Source organism: Portunus trituberculatus, chromosome 21 (genome assembly GCF_017591435.1).
Source record: "Portunus trituberculatus isolate SZX2019 chromosome 21, ASM1759143v1, whole genome shotgun sequence".
In the NCBI taxonomy this organism is placed as follows: Eukaryota; Metazoa; Arthropoda; class Malacostraca; order Decapoda; family Portunidae; genus Portunus; species Portunus trituberculatus.
Window position 1 is genome coordinate 827,667 of NC_059275.1, and position 20,741 is coordinate 848,407.

General features: G+C 38.6%; 1 protein-coding gene across 1 annotated transcript in view; it reads left to right on the forward strand.

Annotated features, from left to right (window-relative positions):
- The first annotated feature begins 6,301 nt into the window (after nucleotides 1-6,301).
- Nucleotides 6,302-20,741, forward strand: part of LOC123506849 (WD repeat-containing protein 75-like) — a 210,289-nt gene continuing 195,849 nt past the window's right edge. The window contains 2 exon segments of the mRNA XM_045259203.1: nucleotides 6,302-6,483; nucleotides 11,293-11,383. Of these exon segments, the coding sequence (XP_045115138.1) occupies nucleotides 6,371-6,483; nucleotides 11,293-11,383 (204 nt within the window). The 5' untranslated portion in view covers nucleotides 6,302-6,370.

Genomic DNA, 20,741 nt, shown 5'->3' on the forward strand with positions numbered 1-20,741 from the left:
TTAAAGTGTTGCCAAGTTTGAGCTTTTTCATCTTGATCTTGATATTCCAGGTGACTGGACTGCTCTGAGTCAGGCCTTCGTAACGGCCAATCCTGTAAGGAAAGGGAGAAAAACAGCAAACAGAAAACAATCACCAAATTCATCTTATTGATTCGAATGCTAGCTGCTATGTACCGTCGGCTGCTATGTACCGGCTCCTACGTACCACTTGTTTGGCTTATATGTACCATTGTTGGGCTGCTATGCACTGGCTCTTAAGTACCACTACTTTGACTTATATACACCAAACAAGGTTGCTATGTACCAGATGCCAAGTAAGGAAATAAAAACACACAAGGAGATAAAACACAAAACCATAAACATATTGAAATTGTATACATTTATTAAAAGTTGTGAAGCAATAAAATTCAGCAAGCTGCACATTGTTAATACAATGTTTGTTCTCATATTTCATCCAAACAACACAACCATAAACACAAAACCATAAACATGAGAATTGCATACAATAATCAAAAGTTGTCAAGCAATAGAATTTAGCAAGCTGCACATTGTTAATACAATGTTTGTTCTCATATTTCATCCAAACACAACCATAAACATATTAAAATTGCATGCAATAATTTAAAAGTTGTCAAGCAATAAACATATTAAAATTGCATGCAATAATTAAAAGTTGTCAAGCAATAAAATCAAGCAATAAACATATTAAAATTGCATGCATTAATTAAAAGTTGGCAAACAATGAAATCAAGCAATAAGCATATTAAAATTGCATACAATAATTAAAAGTTGTCAAGCAATAAAATCAAGTAATAAACATATTAAAATTGCATACAATAATTAAAAGTTGTCAAGCAATAGAATTCAGCATGCTACATTGTTGATACATTCCTATTCATCTACATGATCCATCAGTTCGGCACAGCGGTTTAGAAAGTCTGATGTTGATATGAATTTGTTCTCATTTCATCCAGAGGTCATCAAGGTCAATTTGCTTTTTGACAGCATGCTTCCTTTGGTATCTGTGCATTTTCTTTTGTTTAACTAGTTTTACAATGATGGGAATTCTACTGGCTTCATCATGGAGAATACTAATTAAGAAGTACATGTTAATTGAATTGGTTTTTGCTACTCTGTTAATCGCATGGTGCCACCCTTCTACATCGTTGTTAGTCCGAACAGGGTAGGTTCAGAGTCCTCCACAGTTCTGGATATAACTGTGTAATGGTTTATATTAACTTTGTAAAGTTTAATATTACAATTTACATTTCTTTAAATTATAATAATTCTGTAATCAAAGTTTCTTATTGCACTTTACATCTCTTTGAATTATATTTATTCATTGCATTTTTTCGTTTTAATTATCACTCTGTGGTGATAAGGTACTTATGTGTTAATACTATCTGAGGTACATAGCAGCCATGCATGGTACATAGCAGCCAGATACATAGCAGCCATGCATGGTACATAGCAGCCAGGGATGGTACATAAAAGCCGGTAGTACATAACAGCCAACGGTACATAGACGCCTGTTCCCATTGATTCACACATCTAGCTTGCCACACTCTCCAGGAATTCCTTCACCGCTTCAATTATCCTGTCATGCGTGTCTCCACACAATCCCAGCAGCAATAACACCATATATATCCATTCCCTTAATTTCTGTCATCACTCTGATATTCCCCAGTTCCCTCAGCACCACTTCCATCATTTCATTCTTGTCTCTTGCATACTTCACACACTCCAGCAGCACATGTTTCACCGTCTCATCCTCTCCCATGCCACACACTTGGCACACTTTGCTGCAACTCAGTTGGTCTACTTGGAGCAAGGAAGCTGATTGATTGATTGATACATTTATTGTTGAATTAATAAATAATTACAACAAAGGAGGAGGATGGGCCTGGCCACCTACCCCCTGGACAAAGACTTAAGGTTAAAGTATAAAAAAATCTAACACTAGACATCATACACAACAAGAATACAAGTATTTCAATAATTACACATATTGCACACCTTATTGCCTAAACATCCTACAATCTGGGGGTAAACTGAGGATATTCCCTGAGTATATCCCTGAGAGTGGCTGAGTCTATGAGGCTGTACAAGTCATGCTGACCTTGTGGCCTAAATTTAGCAATGAGAGGACATTCCATGATATAGTGACGCAGAGTGTGTCCCCTTGGTGGAGCACATAGCACACAACACACACCAGGAGAAGCACTGACTTCCCAAAAGTATTTGTAGCCTAATCTGAACCTCATTGCCACCCTGTCATGTGATGGAGTGTGTCTCCCGTAGGTGTAAGCACAGCTCTGGGAGACACGTGCATAGTGAAGACTAGTGCTACTGCCCTATGGCAACAAAGCTCCAACTGATCACTAATATTACTTTGTACAAAGTCCTTAATGCTACTCTTAACATAACCCAGTGTACTCAGTGCCAGGGTCCACTGTGTCATCTTGTAGGGCACGCTGAGCAAGGTGGTCTGCTTTTTCATGTAACGAGATACCCACATGAGAGGGTATCCAGGTGAAATGGACCGTGGCACCGGCACCTTCTAAGGCATGGAAGAGATCAAGACACTTATTAACTAGATCACAGTCTATGGGGGAGGTGGATTGAAAGGCATACAATGCAGCCTGACTGCCAATAAAGAAATATACATTCTTATGGAGAGGCGCCACAATATGGAGCGCCTCCAGTACAGCATACAGTTCTGCTCTAGTGGAAGACATGGGTGTAGGGAGCCGCCTGGAAACCTCAGTGTCAGTGTAGAGACTGGCAGAGATATAGTCACGGATGAGCAGCCCACATCCAGACCTGCTGCCATTGACTGATCCATCACAATAAACATGAATAGCCTGAACGTGTGGGTACTTGGACAATTTAGTCATGAACATGTCTTGCAACACATGAGGGAGCCAGTCCCTCTTGGGCTGATGCAGAGAGTGAATATCAACACTGAGGGTTCCAGGCGGGTTGTAGCGGTGACATAACAACGTTAATACAAGCCTCGGCTACACCTACACTTGTCAGTACTCCCAAGATCTTCCTGAGGTATGGTGTTGTAGGAGTGCAAGGATCATGATACAGGGGGGTCAGTGATCCCTTTAGAGAGTCAGAGCCCGTGCATAGCATCCGACTAATTGTGCGACAAGTAATTTCCTGCACCCTACACATAATACTCGGCAGGTGCAGTTCAGTCTGTGAGGACTTCAATCCGTGCAGTCCTGGGGCATCCCAAGATTATCCGCATGGCTTCATTCTGAACAAGCTTCAGGGGACGGAGTTGGGTGGCACTAAACTGTATTAAAACAGGGACGGCATAATCAATATGGGACCGTATGACAGATACATAAAACATTCTTAGGACTGGAATGCCAATTCCCAGGCCCCTGTTGGCTAGCAGCCGAGTCTCTTCAAGCTGTTCACTATGTTCGAGACCTCTGCCTACTACGGCTAGCACCACTTCGGCTGCTAGCCAACAGGGGCCTGGGGGCTGGCATTCCAGTCCTAAGAATGTTCTATATATCTGTCATACGGTCCCTTATTGATAATGCCGCCCCTGTTTTAATACAGTTTAGTGCCACCCAACTCCGTCCCCTGGAGCTTGTTCAGAATGAAGTCATGCGGATAATCTTGGAATGCCCCAGGACTGCACGGATTGAAGTCCTCAGAGCTGAACTGCACCTGCCGAGTATTATGTGTAGGGTGCAGGAAATGCACTCTTGACATAGATCCTATATATATATATATATATATATATATATATATATATATATATATATATATATATATATATATATATATATATATATATACGAGGGAGAGTCAAAAATTATCCGCACTTTCGCCATAACATATCTTCAGTATTGCCACACTGCGTTCTGCACATGCGTGCTTATAGTTGATACTACTGTGGTCATGTTATCAAAGTTTGAGCCTGATCGCGCCATTTTGCTTTCTGTTTTTACTGTGTAAACATGGCCGCTCCACTAGCAGTATGCACCAAGGAAGAACAAAGAGCAGTGACCCTATTTCTCTTGTCAGAAGGAGTGTCAGGGGCTGAAATTCATCGGAGGCTTTTAGCACAATACGGGGACAGTGCACTACCACGTAGAAGTGTGTATGAGTGGATTGAGAAGTTTAAAAGTGGCCGGACGAGCGTGACGCACGAAGAGGGAGCAGGACGCCCGTCAACCTCCACCACTGATGAGAAGATTCAGCAAGCTCGAGAGATGGTAATGACGAACCGGCGAGTTATCATTGATGAGGTAGCTTGTTCTCTGCAGATTAGTCATGGTTCTGCCTTTCAAATCATCCACTATGAGCTCGGCTTCCATAAAGTCTGTGCGAGATGGGTGCCAAGGGAGCTTACTGCAGAGCACAAACGCAAACGTCTTGAGGTCTGCCAACGTTTACTCGATCGCTACAACAATGATGGCGAGAGATTTTTGAGCAGAATAGTCACAGGCGATGAAACGTGGGTCCATCATTATGAGCCAGAATCCAAAAGACAGAGTATGGAGTGGAAACATCCTGCCTCGCCAGCGACGAAGAAATTCAAGACTCAGACTTCTGCGGGAAAGGTGATGCTAACCCTTTTTTGGGACTCCAAAGGACCTATACTGGAAGACTACCTGGAAAAGGGGTGCACGATCAACAGTGCAAGGTACAGTGCTTTGCTGGCCAACAAACTTAAGCCAGCAATTCGCACCAAACGCCGAAGCCTATTATCGAAGAAAGTTTTGTTGTTGCATGACAATGCACGCCCACACACGGCCGCCCAGACTGTTGAAACCATTAACCAATTGGGTTTTGAGGTGCTGGAACACCCTGCCTACAGCCCAGATCTCGCCCCTTCCGACTACCATATCTTTGGACTGCTCAAAGATGGTTTACGAGGTCGGCGATTTCTTACGGATGAAGATGTGAAAGAAGCGGTGCATAAATGGTTGCATGACCAACCCCAAACCTTCTTCTCGGAGGGAATACGCAAGCTTGTGGACCGCTGGACCAAGTGCATCGAAAAACAAGGAGACTATATAGAAAAATGATGTACTTGCTTATCCCCTACTTTTGTGTAAATACATTGAAAAACCATGAGTGCGTATAATTTTTGACTCTCCCTCGTATATATATATATATATATATATATATATATATATATATATATATATATATATATATATATATATATATATATTCATTATTTGAGTTTTCTGTTTTGTCTTTTTCCTTCCTTTTCTTTTCTCTTATTATTAGAAATTAATGCACTTTTAATTTTCCTTAATTATTTCCTCACATACAAATCATGTTTTCAAACGCAACCATGATCTGAAGGAATCGCCCTTGAAGTTCGCTTGGTGGTAGGAAGAAGGGTAATGGCGCAAGGTCCTTTTAAAATACTTTCTTTTCATGCAACATCCTTAATTCTCAACAGCTAATTTTCTTCTCTTTGGTCTTCTTCAATGCATTCTATTTATTATTGGATGTGTTCATCGATGATTCTTTTTATCATCTCCGATGAGCCAAGTTCTCCTAATTAGTGCCGTGCAGGGGTATATTTAAGTACACTCAATATTCGTGCGTCAGTTATTAAAATTGTTTCTGGATGTTCGTTAATTTTATTGTATATTCGACGATCGATGCTTGACCCATAGGGGATTGTTGGTAGTGCATGCTATATATGCTTTTTTCCAGGAGGTTTGTCTAATTACGAGTTTAAATTGTTACAGCCCTGAAAAATTGCTGGATATTTTAAGTTTGCAATTTTTTGTTTTCTTTAGCTGCTAGTGCAATTTCTTTTTGTCTTTTATAGCAGTTTCTGATATATATATATATATATATATATATATATATATATATATATATATATATATATATATATATATATATATATATATATGATCATTTCTAGGTAAATATATGATTATTTCAAAGTACCTAGGTCAGTATGGTACTTGATTTGTTTGACAACTATAATATCTCTTATACTTTCTGGCTTCCCTCTCATGTTATAGATCATGATATTGATTCTTTTTCTCTTTGTTAATGCTTGGTCCGCACTCTTTTTTATTTTCTCTAGTTTGTTTCTCTCACTACTAATAGATAGCAGATCTGGCAACACTTTCTGCTGTTGTGGATATTTTCACTTTTAATAAAAAACATCAATGAAAATTTACTTCTACCTATTCAATATGTTGTAATTAAAAAAAAAAATTACTATTATACTTACGAAATAATCATTGGACAGCATTATGAGGTAGTGGAGTCTAACCAGCCCAGCCGTACCAACACCCTGATTTAGGTATGTAAACACCAGTACATGCTACACTACACATACTAATACAAATACACGTGCACCATGGGCGAGGCAACGCGAAAGGCCGCCCTGGACCAGCCTTTGGCCATACAGGCAGTGCAGAAGGACTGGGGTCCTATTGTTCGCTACAAGCCAGCGGTGTCCCTCAATTCCAGGTAATACTGCGAGCCTGGGTGCTGCAGTGTATGGTCCTAGACGACTACTTCACTGTCGCTGCTACCTCCATCAAACTTGATGCTATAAAGATGACGTAATTTTATTTGGGTTAATGTTTATTTTAAGTCCTCGTCAGTAGCTCATTACACAACTACATGTAGTATATTCACTGTACTTTATGAAGTTTTAATATAAGGTTAGATTAGTTCAACTTAGGTTAAGTTGAATAAATCTGAGGAAGATGAATGTCAGCAGTGGTGTCTCCTCAATAAGGTTTTGTTAGGTTAGGTTAAGGTAAGGTCAAATTTAATCAAATGTTTGGTTAGGTTGGTTTAATGGTAAACCTACAGAGTTTCACCACCTTGCCCTTTCTGGACGAAACAATTTTCTTCTGGTAGATTTCGGCTTGCTTTTGATTAAAATACCACTTGTTTTTGGCGCAAATCAACCAATTTTTTTTTTACAGCCCCGAAACATATTATGATATGCATAAAAACACAACTGGTAAATAAATTAAAAACAAGCCGAAATCTACCAGAAAAAATTAGTTTCCTCCAGAAAAGAACCTAACCTAACCTAACCTAACCAAACTAAACCTAACCTAACCAAACTTAATCTAACCAAACCAAACCTAACCTAACCTAACCAAACCTAATCTAACCAAACCTAACTTAACCTAACTAAACCTAACCTAACCTAACCTAACTTAACCTAACCAAACATATGCTAACCTAACCTAACCTAACCAAACCTAACCTAACTTAACCAAACCTAATCTAACCTAACCTAACCTAACCCAGCCTAACTAACCAAACCTAACCCAACCTGATCTAACTAAACCTAACCTCAGGGGCTGTCGTGATTGGTGGAAATAATTATGCTTTTTTTATTTCATTGGCCGCCGCTTCGGTTTCAAAGAACAGAACCAATCAGCGTAAACAATTAAGCGCATGCTCAGACAATGGTATGTCATGGAGCCCGCCGAGCCGCCGCGAGCGCATGACACCATCAATGTGCGGCAGGGTTTGATGCGGGAGGCTATTGTCACGGCTGATCACCAAAACACCAAAACACGCTTAAATTTTAAAAAATCTGTGTCGCCATTCAAAAAGGTTGCACCTAATATATATGGGGTTCAAATTACTCGTAATCAGGAGCTCTATCTCTTGAGGTGGGTAAAAAAACACGTAGCTGATTGTGGTGAAACTCTGCAGTAATACCTGTTTAACTAGTGGTGCACAGCTAGAGGCAGAGTTGGCTCAATGTATGAAAGATTCCTCTCCATCATAAGATCTCTGATGTCTTGCATGTGCCTTCATTGTCTAACCCCCATCCACATCTGCAAATCTCCACCCAAGGCAGTGGCAGATCAAGAATGCAATTTTTTGGAAAAATGGCAAAGTATCAAGGTGGGATCATGGTGTCATGGTGGGTATCATGGTGGGATTTGAACCTACGCATGGATGTCTGCTCGATCCCACGCTCACCACCTTATCCACTATGCCACTGCCTCCCACTTGACCAGGGTTCCTTTTGAAACTCTTAGGCTCTTATCCATGAGAGACCTTACAAGGAAGACCCTCTTCCTTTTGCTCTTGCAACAGCACAGAGGGTGGGAAAGATCCAAGCCCTCCTGCACAAGACAAGCTGGCAATCTTTTAGTCTACTGTCACTTGAAATTTATTGCCAAGACAGATACAGAAGCCCACAGTACAGCATGGGAATTTTTTATTAAAAGCCTTGCATCCTTAGTGAGTCTAGAGGACAAAAAGCAACTCTTATGCCCTGTTTGGGTATTGTCTTTTGTTGAGTGGTTTAAAGTTACCTACATGTCACCATGATAGCCAGTTTTTAGGTGATTACACCAAAGATGCATTTGGGTGGTGATATGGGCTCTAATATTGGTATCACTATAAATGAAAGTACCTGTGCCACTCATAGATGGAAGCTGAACAGTGCTTCCCATACTCTTCAAGTAGACTTACAGACACTATAGGCTGGGACATAAAAAAAAAAAAAAAAAAAAAAAAAAGCTGTGAGACCCAGGAACCTGTTCTTTTGCTGTTAAGTGTCTGTCCAGACCCAAGTTGAAGGCAGTGGTCCCTGTCTTCCTCGGGTATACCATCAAAGAAGCTCATGCTTCCATCCCAGACTCTACCTGTCTGAGTTAAATGTTTGGGCACACAACATTCATGGTATTGCTCATGTGGAAGAACTGCTTTGTCCCCTTCATCCTGATAGCAGCCACTGGAGGACACATTCAGTCTTTGCTAACTATTACCTCCATGACATAGTGAGACAGGAAGGAGATAATCTTCACCTTGAGACCAGTTGTGGTAGGTTGGCCATATTATATGATGACTATCTGTGGTTCACACCCCACAAGAAGGCCACCCAGGTTGCCTTTCATAGGCACACTGTAGTATCAGCCTTTCACCTTCAGGCTGAGATATGAGGTCAGTAGCCGAGTCTGAGGACCTTTCTCGGGTTCACCCTCTCAAACTGGGGTCAGAGACCACCCTTAGAGGATTCAATAATGGTCGCTTATGGGTCTCTCTTTGGTTTTTGAGACATGAGGGTCATGATAACTCCCATGTACCCAGTTGCATTCTCCAGCACCCTCTCAACTTCTCCATCTAGGTCATACATAGGTTTGTGTCTCCACAATGAATAGTCATTTCATGCTCTATGCCTGGCATATCATTTTGACTCTCGCCTCCTTCAGTGTTGGAGTCGGCTAATTTTTTGTATGAAAAACAAGTCTCTGTGATAAAAATGAAATTTTTAGAATGAAAATTAATTTCTTCACTTAGAGTACTGGAGGATCTGTGCGCAAGGCGGGTCTGTGTGTTATGTCTTGTGTTAAATCCCATAACACATAAATAGAGAGTGGAAATGACAAGGCAAAGTTCAAATTTTTCCACCAGTACCTTTCGACTGTTGTGTGTGTGCCAGAGAGAACTTGCCAGTGTGTTTTCCACCATAAGTGCGGTAAGTTGTGGTCCACTAACGGTTTCGATAGTACACATGGATGTCAGCATTAGTCACTGCGCCACCTATTTTCATACAAAACTAACATAACTTGTTAATGAATTTATCATTATTATGCCTGGCTGTCAAATGGTTGTGTATAAACATGTCTAGTCTCAACAAATAAGGAATTGCGTGGATAACGCGTAAACCCTCCATAAAAGGCCCTTGGAGGGTAATGCACCAACCAGGATAGGACATTACTAGGCTATAGTAAATTGTACTGGCCCACAGGGTGAAACCAATAATTTGTGTTACGTTGCCATATCTTTCATTAATTCAAGGAAAGCGGAATAACAAGTTTTCTCTTCAATTTAATGCATGATTTCGCTAAAAGAAAAGAAAAAAAGTGGTGGGGACACAAAAGCTATGAAGATCTCTACAGGTTGTAAGAAATAAATATAGTAAAGGTGCTGGTTATAAAAGTGAAAACGAGACTGGTAATTTACATACTATGTACTGTTACATCCTCTTGAGATACCCAGTCTAACATAGTGAGTGGTGAGAAGAAACATAAGATGAGACAGCATTTAATTTCAGTTATTGTCCCAAGCTCCACTTATTTTTTGAAGATCATTAGATGCAGAGACTTTTTCATTGGTGTGGCTGTACAACACACAGTAAGATGGGAAGCGTCAGTGTGTACTTACTTTGTGGCGACCAGAAAGTGAGTCACCTTGCACGTGCGTGCCTGCCTGGTGACCTGACTCCTCCCTTCCCCATGGAAAAATAAAAAAAGCTTGTTTGCTCTCTCTCTCTCTCTCTCTTTTTTTTTTTTTTTTTTTTTTTTTACTCCTAGGCAGGCAAGAGGAATTACTAACTAACTTAATGAGAATGATTTTGATAGCTTATAGATAAAAATAAAGAACTTAAGACATCTAGTACAATAACCTGACATAACCTATCGCGTAAACCCGCCAGTAGGCGCACTGAGGCATCCTAACCTTTCTTACTTACAGTACACCATGCTGAGAAACCACAGCAATAGAGGGCGGCGCAATGTCCGCTATCATAGCAGATCCAATTTTACACTATGGTGAAACTTTGGTGGTTGTATTTCAATCTGGATATTTCGTAGCTGATATTGTTTTCTTAAGGTATTGCAAACTGCCTCCTCAACTGTACTTGTTTTTCATACAAAAACAAGTGCCCTCTCTTCCTCTCCTCAGTCTGATTCCGAATGCAAGAATTAGCTGAGGTGGTGCAAGGCTGATAGCCTGATACCCTCAGCAGTGTCAGGGCACCGTGCTGCCAGATATAGCGTTTTTTCTCTCTTTTTTTTTTCGGGGGGAGGGCAGAAGAAAGTAAGTAAAACAGTGGAACTGCTAATTAGAAAAAAAAAAAACAGGTAAGTGAAGAAATAAATTTTAGTTTTAAAAATTACATAGCCAACTAGTGATTTAACCTGGTAAGAGTACTAAAAAAAAAAAAAAAAAGTAACTAACTGCTATTATACTTATTTGTGATAACAAACTCCTAGTAGATTTTGGTCTTTTACATTAATCTGCTTTTTTATTTTTATCACAAAACATTACTTTTTACGGATATAGGGGTAAGGGAGGTAGCGATAAGTATTAAAGAGTAATGACTTGCATCAAAAACAACTTGCAAGTTCTTTCAAAACAGGTAAAAATGACCAGAAAAATTGTTTTGTTTGGAATTGAGAGATAGGTACAAAAGTAAAAATTTACCCTCCATCAGAAATGTCCTAACTTGTAGATTGAAATTTCTGAATACTTTAGTAGTGTTAGTGGTGGTGATGGGTTCTATCTTCTCAGATTCGTGGCCACAGCTTCAGGACGTTCTGTCAAGGTCTTTAGCACTGCCAGTGGAAAGCTTCTGCAGGAACACTTCCATCATGACTGCAAGGTGAGTCAGACTGTAGTGCATCACAGAGACCACATGTGTCATGTCATGCTGGACTCGATTGAATGCATTCCTGAAAACCTTACCGCATATCAAATTTATCGTATACCAAGCCCATTATAACATGTAATAATAGGGAATGCGTTCCAGCTCGTCGAAAGTCACCCCTACAGAAATAGAAATACATGAAAATAATCATTAAAAAATATATATAGAAAAGTAAAGTACTGCGCAAAAGAAATAAACAAAATGTTTTTTATTTACCATTCAATTGCCATGTATTCTATCAGATGATGTCCTTCCCGAGGCTAAGGGACAGTAGGGATTTCAGCCCTTACTCATCTTCCACTGAGTGGGCAGATGATGATAAGATGACGTCTGCACTGTCGGAAGCAGATGTAGAAGGGCCAGCTGTAGCAGGGTCGACACGTTTCAATGGTTTGAAGAAAGAGAATATTGAGGAAGGGCCAGCTGTAGCTGGGTCTGTATGGGTGACAAGGACGGCATGTCTGACTGCCTTGAAGAACGAGTAGTTGGAGGACTGTTTATGTTTTCTTGTTTTTTCATCATAGATTTCTTGATAAATCTTGACATTTTTCTCTACGTCATGAGCCACTTTACTACTCCTGACAGAATTTGGGTCACATTCCTTCAGAGTTCAGAGTTTTCAGAGATTTTTCGATACCACCAAGACATTCTCTAAGAGTTTTAATGTCCAGGCCACGCACAGGTTCTTCTTCCTCGTCTCCCTCTTTTTCTGCCTCCTGTGATGCCTTGTCTAGCTCTATAAGTTCATCATTTGAGAGAGATTCAGCATGGCTTTCCAAAAGATCTTGAACATCATCATCAACTTCATCAAAGCCAGCCGTATGGCACAGATTTACTGTCATTTCTGATCGCACCGATGTCATCTTCAGCGAAACCTGGGAAATCATGCGTGCATTATGGCCATACTTTATTCCACGCCAAGTTTATGGTAGACGTCTTCACTTCGTCCCAAGATGACAATGTTATCTAAAGCGTGCTTGATGTTATACGACTTCCACCATTAACTGATAGTGGGCTTGCCAGGCCCATCTGTGCCCTTTATGAGTTGCTGCATGGTTCGCCGCTGGTAGTAGGCTTTAAATGTTTGCCATGATTACTATGAATGTATTTGTGCTTACAATAGACCTTTTAATATTCCATTTATTCATCTAATTAGTAATGCATGTAAGTAATATGTAATGCAGTCAAAAAAAAGGGGGAGAGGAAGAGATAAGAGGCTCCAAGGGTGGTCAAGTTAAAATCAGTACTGTGAGTGGCAGGGAGGTGTGGTGTGGATGACTTCATCACCCCTGCTCCCCTGCGCTGGGGCCCTCTTGGATGACATGAGCGGATACCGTATCTGTGAATTTTTCTTAGCGTATATTGAATCGAGGGTAGTAATTTCCAAATACCGTAACTGTGAATTTACCAGGTAAAGAGCTACTGTATAACGAGGACTTACTGTACAAGAAATAGCATGTCTTATATAGCTTTACAATATTGCCATATTCATCATATAGTTTATGGATGTGATTAATTTTATTATTGTATTTAGATTTTATTTATACAGTGGAGACTCAATACTCGAACTCAATTTCACCTAACCCTCCGATATCGCGTGAAATTGGTGCCTAAAAAACCACGCAATAACGGAAGTGAAGAATAAATAGGAAATAAATAAATTGGTGCCTCAACCCAAAAATTTTCCTAAAAAATTTTCCTGTTACCCTAAATTTACTACCATTAATACTGGAGTACCTTTTTAACATTTGACAATCTGAAATGAATGAAAACCAGTATTGAACAACAGATTACCATGTGTGAGACTGAGGGGTGGTGGTGGTGGTGGTGGTAAGCAGAGTGACTGGAACCAATCAGTTCCCTCATTCAAATCACGTGACGTGAATACACAGTGATGATTGGCTGCTAGCTCCTCCTCCTCATGATCATCATCTTTCTTCCCCTCCACCTCTTCCTCCTCTACCTCCCCCTATCTAAACATTTGTCAGTGTGTGGTTGGGATATGGGTACTACTATAGTCTGTTCACTTAAGTCTGAGCCGTGAAACCGAGCCTCATTTGTAAGGAGGCCGCTGATTGGCTGGCCCCCTCTCTCACTCACCTTGTGTTGAAAGGCTGTGTCATGAATGCTTTGTAGTACATGCTTTTGTTTTATTCGTTATATCTCATCTTATACACATAACAGACAGTTTCTGTTGGTACCGTTACACTCAACAGTAAATGCAGAAGCTTTGATACTTGGGGAAAAACAATTAATAAGCAACTATAAAGAAGTTTTAGCGAGTTGAAGTGGAAAACTTTTCGTGACATCTTTATAACACGGTTTACTTATCATCATATCCTTTGGATATATTTAAAGGAATGCTGTTATAAATGATTGCATTTCATAAAACAATGAGTCCTGAACGGTATGCAACTTCCAAATTATAGTTAAAAGATAATGTAACCAAATTACATAATTATTTATGAGACGGTGTCAGTCGCGGTGATGGGCAAGTGATGGTGGGCAGCATGACCAGGAGGTGAGGATAGAGGTAAGGCGAGCTGATTGGCTGGCACGCTCCCCGCTCACTGTGTTGAGAGGCTGTGTACTGATGGCTGTCATGGTACATGTTTATGTTTTATTCCCTATATCTTGTCTCATGCACATGGCAGATAATTTCTGTTGGTACCTTTAGCCTGAGCAGTGAATGCGGAACTTTCGATACTCAAGGAAAAAATAGCAATAAAGAAGTTTTGACGAGTTGAAGTGAAGACTGCATTGCGATAACTTTATAACACAGTTTATTTATCATCATTTTCTGTGTATATATTATAAGGAATGCTGCTTTAAACTATTGCATTTCATCAAGGGATGTCTCCTGAAGGTAATGCAACTATCAAATTATAGTTAGAAGATAATGCAAGCAAAATAGAGAATTATTTATGGGAAAGTATGACTCGCGAGGAAGGGCGTGGTGGAGTGCCGCCAGGGAAGACACTGCTGGTTCACCTTGATCCAGTTACAACTGGATTACGCTCCCACTGCGACCACTCCGCCGCGCCCTTCCTCGCGAGTCATACTTTCCCATAAATAATTCTCTATTTCGCTTACATTATTTTCTAACTATAATTTGATAGTTGCATTACCTTCAGGAGACATCCCTTGATGAAATGCAATAGTTTAAAGCAGCATTCCTTATAATATATACAGCAGCCTTGGCTAGAGTGATAGAAAACTGTCCCCTTGTATCCTCTCTCTCTCTCTCTCTCTCTCTCTCTCTCTCTCTCTCTCTCTCTCTCTCTCTCTCTCTCTCTCTCTCTCTCATTATAATATGGTCTTCTTATGATGTTTAGTAAAAGTAGATTCACATCTCAAACCAATTGCATTTTTAAGGCAATGTGACAGTTTTTACTTGGTGTTTTTTTTATATATTTATTTTTTTTTTGTCAGATTCTAATGAAATTTGGCATGTTTATGTATTAGTGCTTCAATTATAAGAATCCAAAGTTTTATTGAAATGCAGTTATTAGTTTCAGAGAAAAAAATATAATACACTGAAAATGGCAATAAATAGCATCGGCATTCTTCGCTATTTCTCGAATGTTTTTCAACCTACCACTTTGAAAATAAGTGTATATGCTGTAGATATATGTAGCTTTTTATTCATCGTGAAACATTTTGATTATCGTAATTCATATATGAAAAAATAAAAAATATTTATGAAAAAAGCTAACTCAATTTTTTTCATTTTTCCAGAGACATATCTACTCATAGTTTTATCAAAATGTCTCACGATGAAAAAAAAAATCTTCTGTTTCCTCTTTCCATTGATACCTTTATATCTGAAATTACTTAAAAACTAACAAACATATTGCACTCAAAATATCAGTAACTTTAGTTTTGAGATATAAGCCATTTTCTGTTGTTTAGTGCATATCACGATGTTTGTAGGTTATATGCAGTATAATTTTACTCATTTTGGTGGTGAGAAACACAATCAAAGGTAAATTAGAGTTTATTATAATATTTAGGTGTAATTGACACCTGGTCCCCCTTGTATTACAGGATATTAGTCAGTTGCAGGTGAGGGTATCAGCAGGTGCCACCTGCCTTTTGTCACCAGGTTGCAGAAGCCTCCTGCTTGGTAGTGTTGGGTTTCTTTCCATACGAACATAGATGGGGTTTTATCATGGAAATTAAAATTAAGAGATTACATAAAGAAAGAAAATCTGGATATTGTATGCCTGGCTGAAACAAAACTAAATGAGGCAATCAAAATAGACTTGGATAATAGGTATAATGTATGGAGAAGAGACAGAGGGGGTAAAGGAGGAGGAGGAGTCATGATAATGTTAAGGAAGGAGATAGTGATAAACCAAGTGGATATTAATAAAAAAGAGATAACAATCATTGTAACATATGTGCCACCAAAAGCAAATTCATGGACCAATCAAGAATATAAAGACATGATAGATGACACAATAAGAGTCTAACGAGAATCGTTAAAGAAAGAAGAAAAGTGATATTAGTAGGAGATTTCAACTGTAAAGAAGTGGACTGGGAAAATTATGAATGTGGTATGGGGGAAGAAGCCTGGGGAGAAAGATTCCTGAACCTAATGATAGACAATATGATGGACCAGAGAGTAAAGGAATGCACAAGATTCAGAGGAAACGACGAGCCGGCGAGATTGGACCTAGTTTATACGAGGGGTATACAAATTAATGATGATATTAGATATAAGTGCCCATTGGGAAAGAGTGACCATGTAATATTAAAAATGGATATAGAAGAGGGAAAGGAAGATAGAGATGATTCATACAAAGGAGACCGATTAAATTACAGAAAGGCTGATATTGAGAATCTCAAGAACTATTTTGAAAACATAAACTGGGAAGAGATGGAAAACTCAGAGACGATGCAAGAGAAGTATAACATTTTTGGAAATATACAAAACAGGAGTCAGGGAATATGTCCCGAAATATAGACCTAAAGAAGAAGGAAAGAAAGATTGGTTTAATGCAAGGTGTACTAGGGCAAAGGAGAAAAGAGATGGAGCATGGAAAAGGTGGAGGAGAAATAGAAATCCAATAAATAAGGAAAACTTCAAGGTAGCGAGAAATGAATATATTAAGGTGAGGAAGGAACAGGAAAAGAACTATGAAAAGAACATTGTCGAAAAATGTAAGGAGCAACCAAAATTGTTCTACAGTTTCATAAATGGAAAAATTAGGCAAAAAGAAACAGTAGAAAGGTTAAAAGGAGAGAACGGGATGGTGGAAGACCCAAAAAATATGGCAGAACTATTGAATAATAAATTCCAGGAGGTCTTTACTAAGGAATCCAAATTTGGAAGGCCACAGGGTAATAGAGAGACAGTCTATATGAAAGAGATTACTAAGGAATCCAAATTTGAAAGGCCACAGGGTAATAGAGAGGCAGTCTATATGAAAGAGATTAAAGTAAAGTAACCAAGCTTGAAATAAAAGAGTTAATGAAGGAAATGGATGAAGAGAAGGCAATGGGACCGGATGAAGTCTCAGGCAGAATACTGAAAGAATGTGGGGAAGAACTAGCAAGTCCTATATACAACATCATAAAATGCTCAATAGAAAATGGAACAGTACCAATAGAATGGAAAAGAGCTGAGATGGTTCCCATATATAAGAGTGGAAGGAAGGAAGAACCTTTAAATTACAGACCAGTATCACTAACTAGTGTAATATGCAAGATGTGTGAAAGAATAATAAAGAAACAATGGATCGAGTTCTTTGAAGACAACAAATTAATATCAAATAGCCAATTTGGTTTTAGAAAAAGACGGTCGTGTGTAACTAATTTACTGAGTTTCTATTCTAGAATAGTTGATAGAGTACAAGAGAGAGAGGGATGGGTTGACTGTATTTATTTGGATTTGAAAAAGGTGTTTGATAAAGTGCCACATGCAAGATTTCTATGGAAGTTAGAGTAGAAGGGTGGCTTAAAAGGAAGCACATTGAGATGGATAGAAAATTATTTGAGGGGGAGAGAATTAAGGACGGTAGTTAAAGATATGAAATCCAAGTGGAGAGCAGTAGAAAACGGAGTGCCACAGGGATCAGTATTGGCACCAATACTTTTCCTCATTTATATTAACGACATGCCAAAAGGAGTGAACAGCTGCATAAATCTGTTTGCAGATGATACAAAACTGTGCAGAGTTATAAAGCAAAAAGAGGATTGTGAAATACTGCAAGAAGACCTAAATAAGATCTGGGAATGGAGTAAAAAGTGGGAAATGGAATTCAATGTGAACAAAAGCCATGTCATGGAAATGGGAAAGAGTGAAAGATGACATGTGGGAATCTATAAGATGGGAGATGGAGTAGAACTGGAGAAAGTAAAAAAGGAAAAGGACTTAGGAGTGACGATGGAAGAAAACAATCAACCAGTAAGCCATATTGATAGAATTTTAGAGAAACATATAATTTGCTAATGAATATTGGAGTAGCATTTCACTACATGGGCAAAGAAATGATGAAGAAATTGATAAGTACTATAATAAGACCCAGATTAGAATAAGCAGGAGTAGTGTGGACCCCTCATAAAAAGAAACACATAAGGAAGTTGGAGAGACTACAAAAAATGGCTACAAGAATGGTTCCAGAATTTGAAGGGATGACATATGAAGAGAGACTAAAGGCTATGGATCTATCAACCCTGGAACAAAGAAGGGAGAGCGGAGATCTGATACAAGTTTATAAATTGATCAACGGAATGGATCAAGTGGATAATAAGAAACTGATTCTGAGAGAAGAATATGACATTCGGAAGCACAAGATTGCATAGTAAAAAACTGAGAAAAGGAAAATGTCTGAGAGATGTTAAAAATATAGTTTCCTGCAAAGATGTATTGAGACGTGGAACAGTTTAAATGAAGAAGTAGTGTCTGCAACGAGTGTGCATACTTTTAAAGTAAGATTGGATAAGTGTAGATATGGAGACGGGACCACACGAGCATAAAGCCCAGGCCCTGTAAAACTACAACTGGGTACAACTAGGTAAATACTTGAGACGCGGTCGAGGAAGGATGCAGTACTGTCGCTGACGAGAATCAGCTGATCTCCACTACCTATTTGTTCTGTGTTTGCAGTGGCCTGGGCGAGTAGTGTAGACTTGTTTTCATGAATACAGTGTTACAAAATCATGAGTAAGGAAGAGATTCCATCTAAAAGCAGGTATGAGACACGGGAAAGAATGAAAGATGATGCTGACTATGTTTGTGAAGGAGAAAGAGCATTTGAAAGCTTTGATATGGCACATACTTCGCTATTTAATAGAGTGTTGACTATTGAACGAAAATTAGATAAATGGATAACGGAGAGAATGGAAATGAAAGAGAATGAAGAACAGGAAAAAGAGCTCCAGAAATTAAAAGAAAGGATAAAAAGAGTGGAAGAAAATGAAACTAGGCTAAGAACGGAAATTGAAGAATTAAAAAAACGGAGTAGCTAACTACAAGAAATTGATGGAAGGACTCGGTAAAGCCGAGAAAGAAAAAGAGAAGCTGAAAGATCTAGTTAATAAAGAAGAGGAAAGAGTACAAGACATGATTAAAAAAGAAGTACAGGCATGGAGAATCCAAGATAAGAAAGACAAGGAATCATTTCAGGAAGTATTTCAAGAACAGTTAAAAGAAAGAGATGAAAATATGACAAACAAAATGATAGGAGTCCTGAAGAAAAAAGAAAATTTAGTAAGAGAAAGAGAAAAAATGCGGAAAAAAAATTGTAATTATTTTTGTCCTGGAAGAAAAAAATGTTAAATATAGACCAAGAAGGGAAAAAGACAAAATGAAATCAGTAAAAGACAAACTAAAACATCTAAATGATGAGGATAGACAGAACTTAGAAGAGAAAGTAGAAGAAATCCATAGAATGGGACCATATCAAGAAGGAACAGTGAGACCAATTAAGATACTACTAAAATCACAAGTGGCGACAGAAGAAATACTATATAGAAAAACAAAACTCAGAGAAACAGAATGTTGCAAAGATATATATATAAAGAAAAATAGAAACGAGGAGGAAAGGAAGAGACACAATGAACTGGTGGCAGAAGCAAAAGAAAAAAATAATGAAAGGTCAGAGGAGGAAAAGAAGGCATTTTTTGGAGAATTATAGGAGACAGGATAAGGAAATGGTATATAAAAGAGAAGGAAGAGAAAAAAATGGAGCAAGTTTAACTAAAAATGATAAGAACAAGAGATTAAAAATGATGTATACGAACATAGATGGGGTTTTATCAAGTAAATTAGAATTAAGAGATTACATGAAGAAAGAAGAGCCAGATATTTTATGCCTGGTGGAAACTAAGTTAAATGAGGCAATAAGAATAGACATAGATAAAAGGTATAATATATGGAGGAGAGAAAGAGTGGGTAAAAGAGGAGTCATGATGATGTTAAGGAAAGAGATGGTAAATCAAGTGGAGTTTGGGGAAGGAAAATCAGAAATACTGTATAATAAGATACATATTAATAAAAAGGAGTTAACAATTATTGGAACATATGTGCCACCAAAAACAAATTCATGGACCAAACAAGAATATAAAGATGATAAATGACACAATAAGGAGTCTTACAAGAATCATTAAAGAAAGGAGAAAAGTGATATTAGTATGAGATTTCAACTGTAAGGAGATGGACTGGGAAAATAATGAAAGTTGAATGGGGGAAGAAGCCTGGGGAGATAAATTCCTCAACGACGAGCCGGCGAGATTGGACCTAGTTTTTACAAGGGATATACAAATGAATGATGATATAAGACATAAGTTCCCATTGGGAAAGAGTGACCATGTAATATTAGAAATGGATATAGAAGAGGGAAAGGAAGATAGAGATGAATCATACAAAGGAGACCAATTAAATTACAGAAAGGCTGATATTGAGAACCTCAAGAGCTATTTTAAAACGTAAACTGGGAGGAGATGGAAAACTCAGAGACGGTGCAAGAGAAGTATAACAAAACAGGAGTCAGGGAATATGTCCCAAAATATAGACCTAAAGAACAAGGAAAGAAAAAGATTGGTTTAATGCAAGATGTGCTAGGGCAAAGGAGAAAAGAGATGGAGCATGGAAAAGGTGGAGAAGAAACAGAAATCCAGAAAATAAGGAAAACTTCAAAACAGCAAGAAATGAATATGCTAAGGTGAGAAAGGAAGAAGAAAGAACTATGAAAAGGACATTGTCGAAAATGTAAGGAACAACCAAAATTGTTCTACAGATTCATAAATGGAAAAATAAGACAAAAAGAAACAATAGAAAGGTTAAAAGGAGAGAACGGATGGTGGA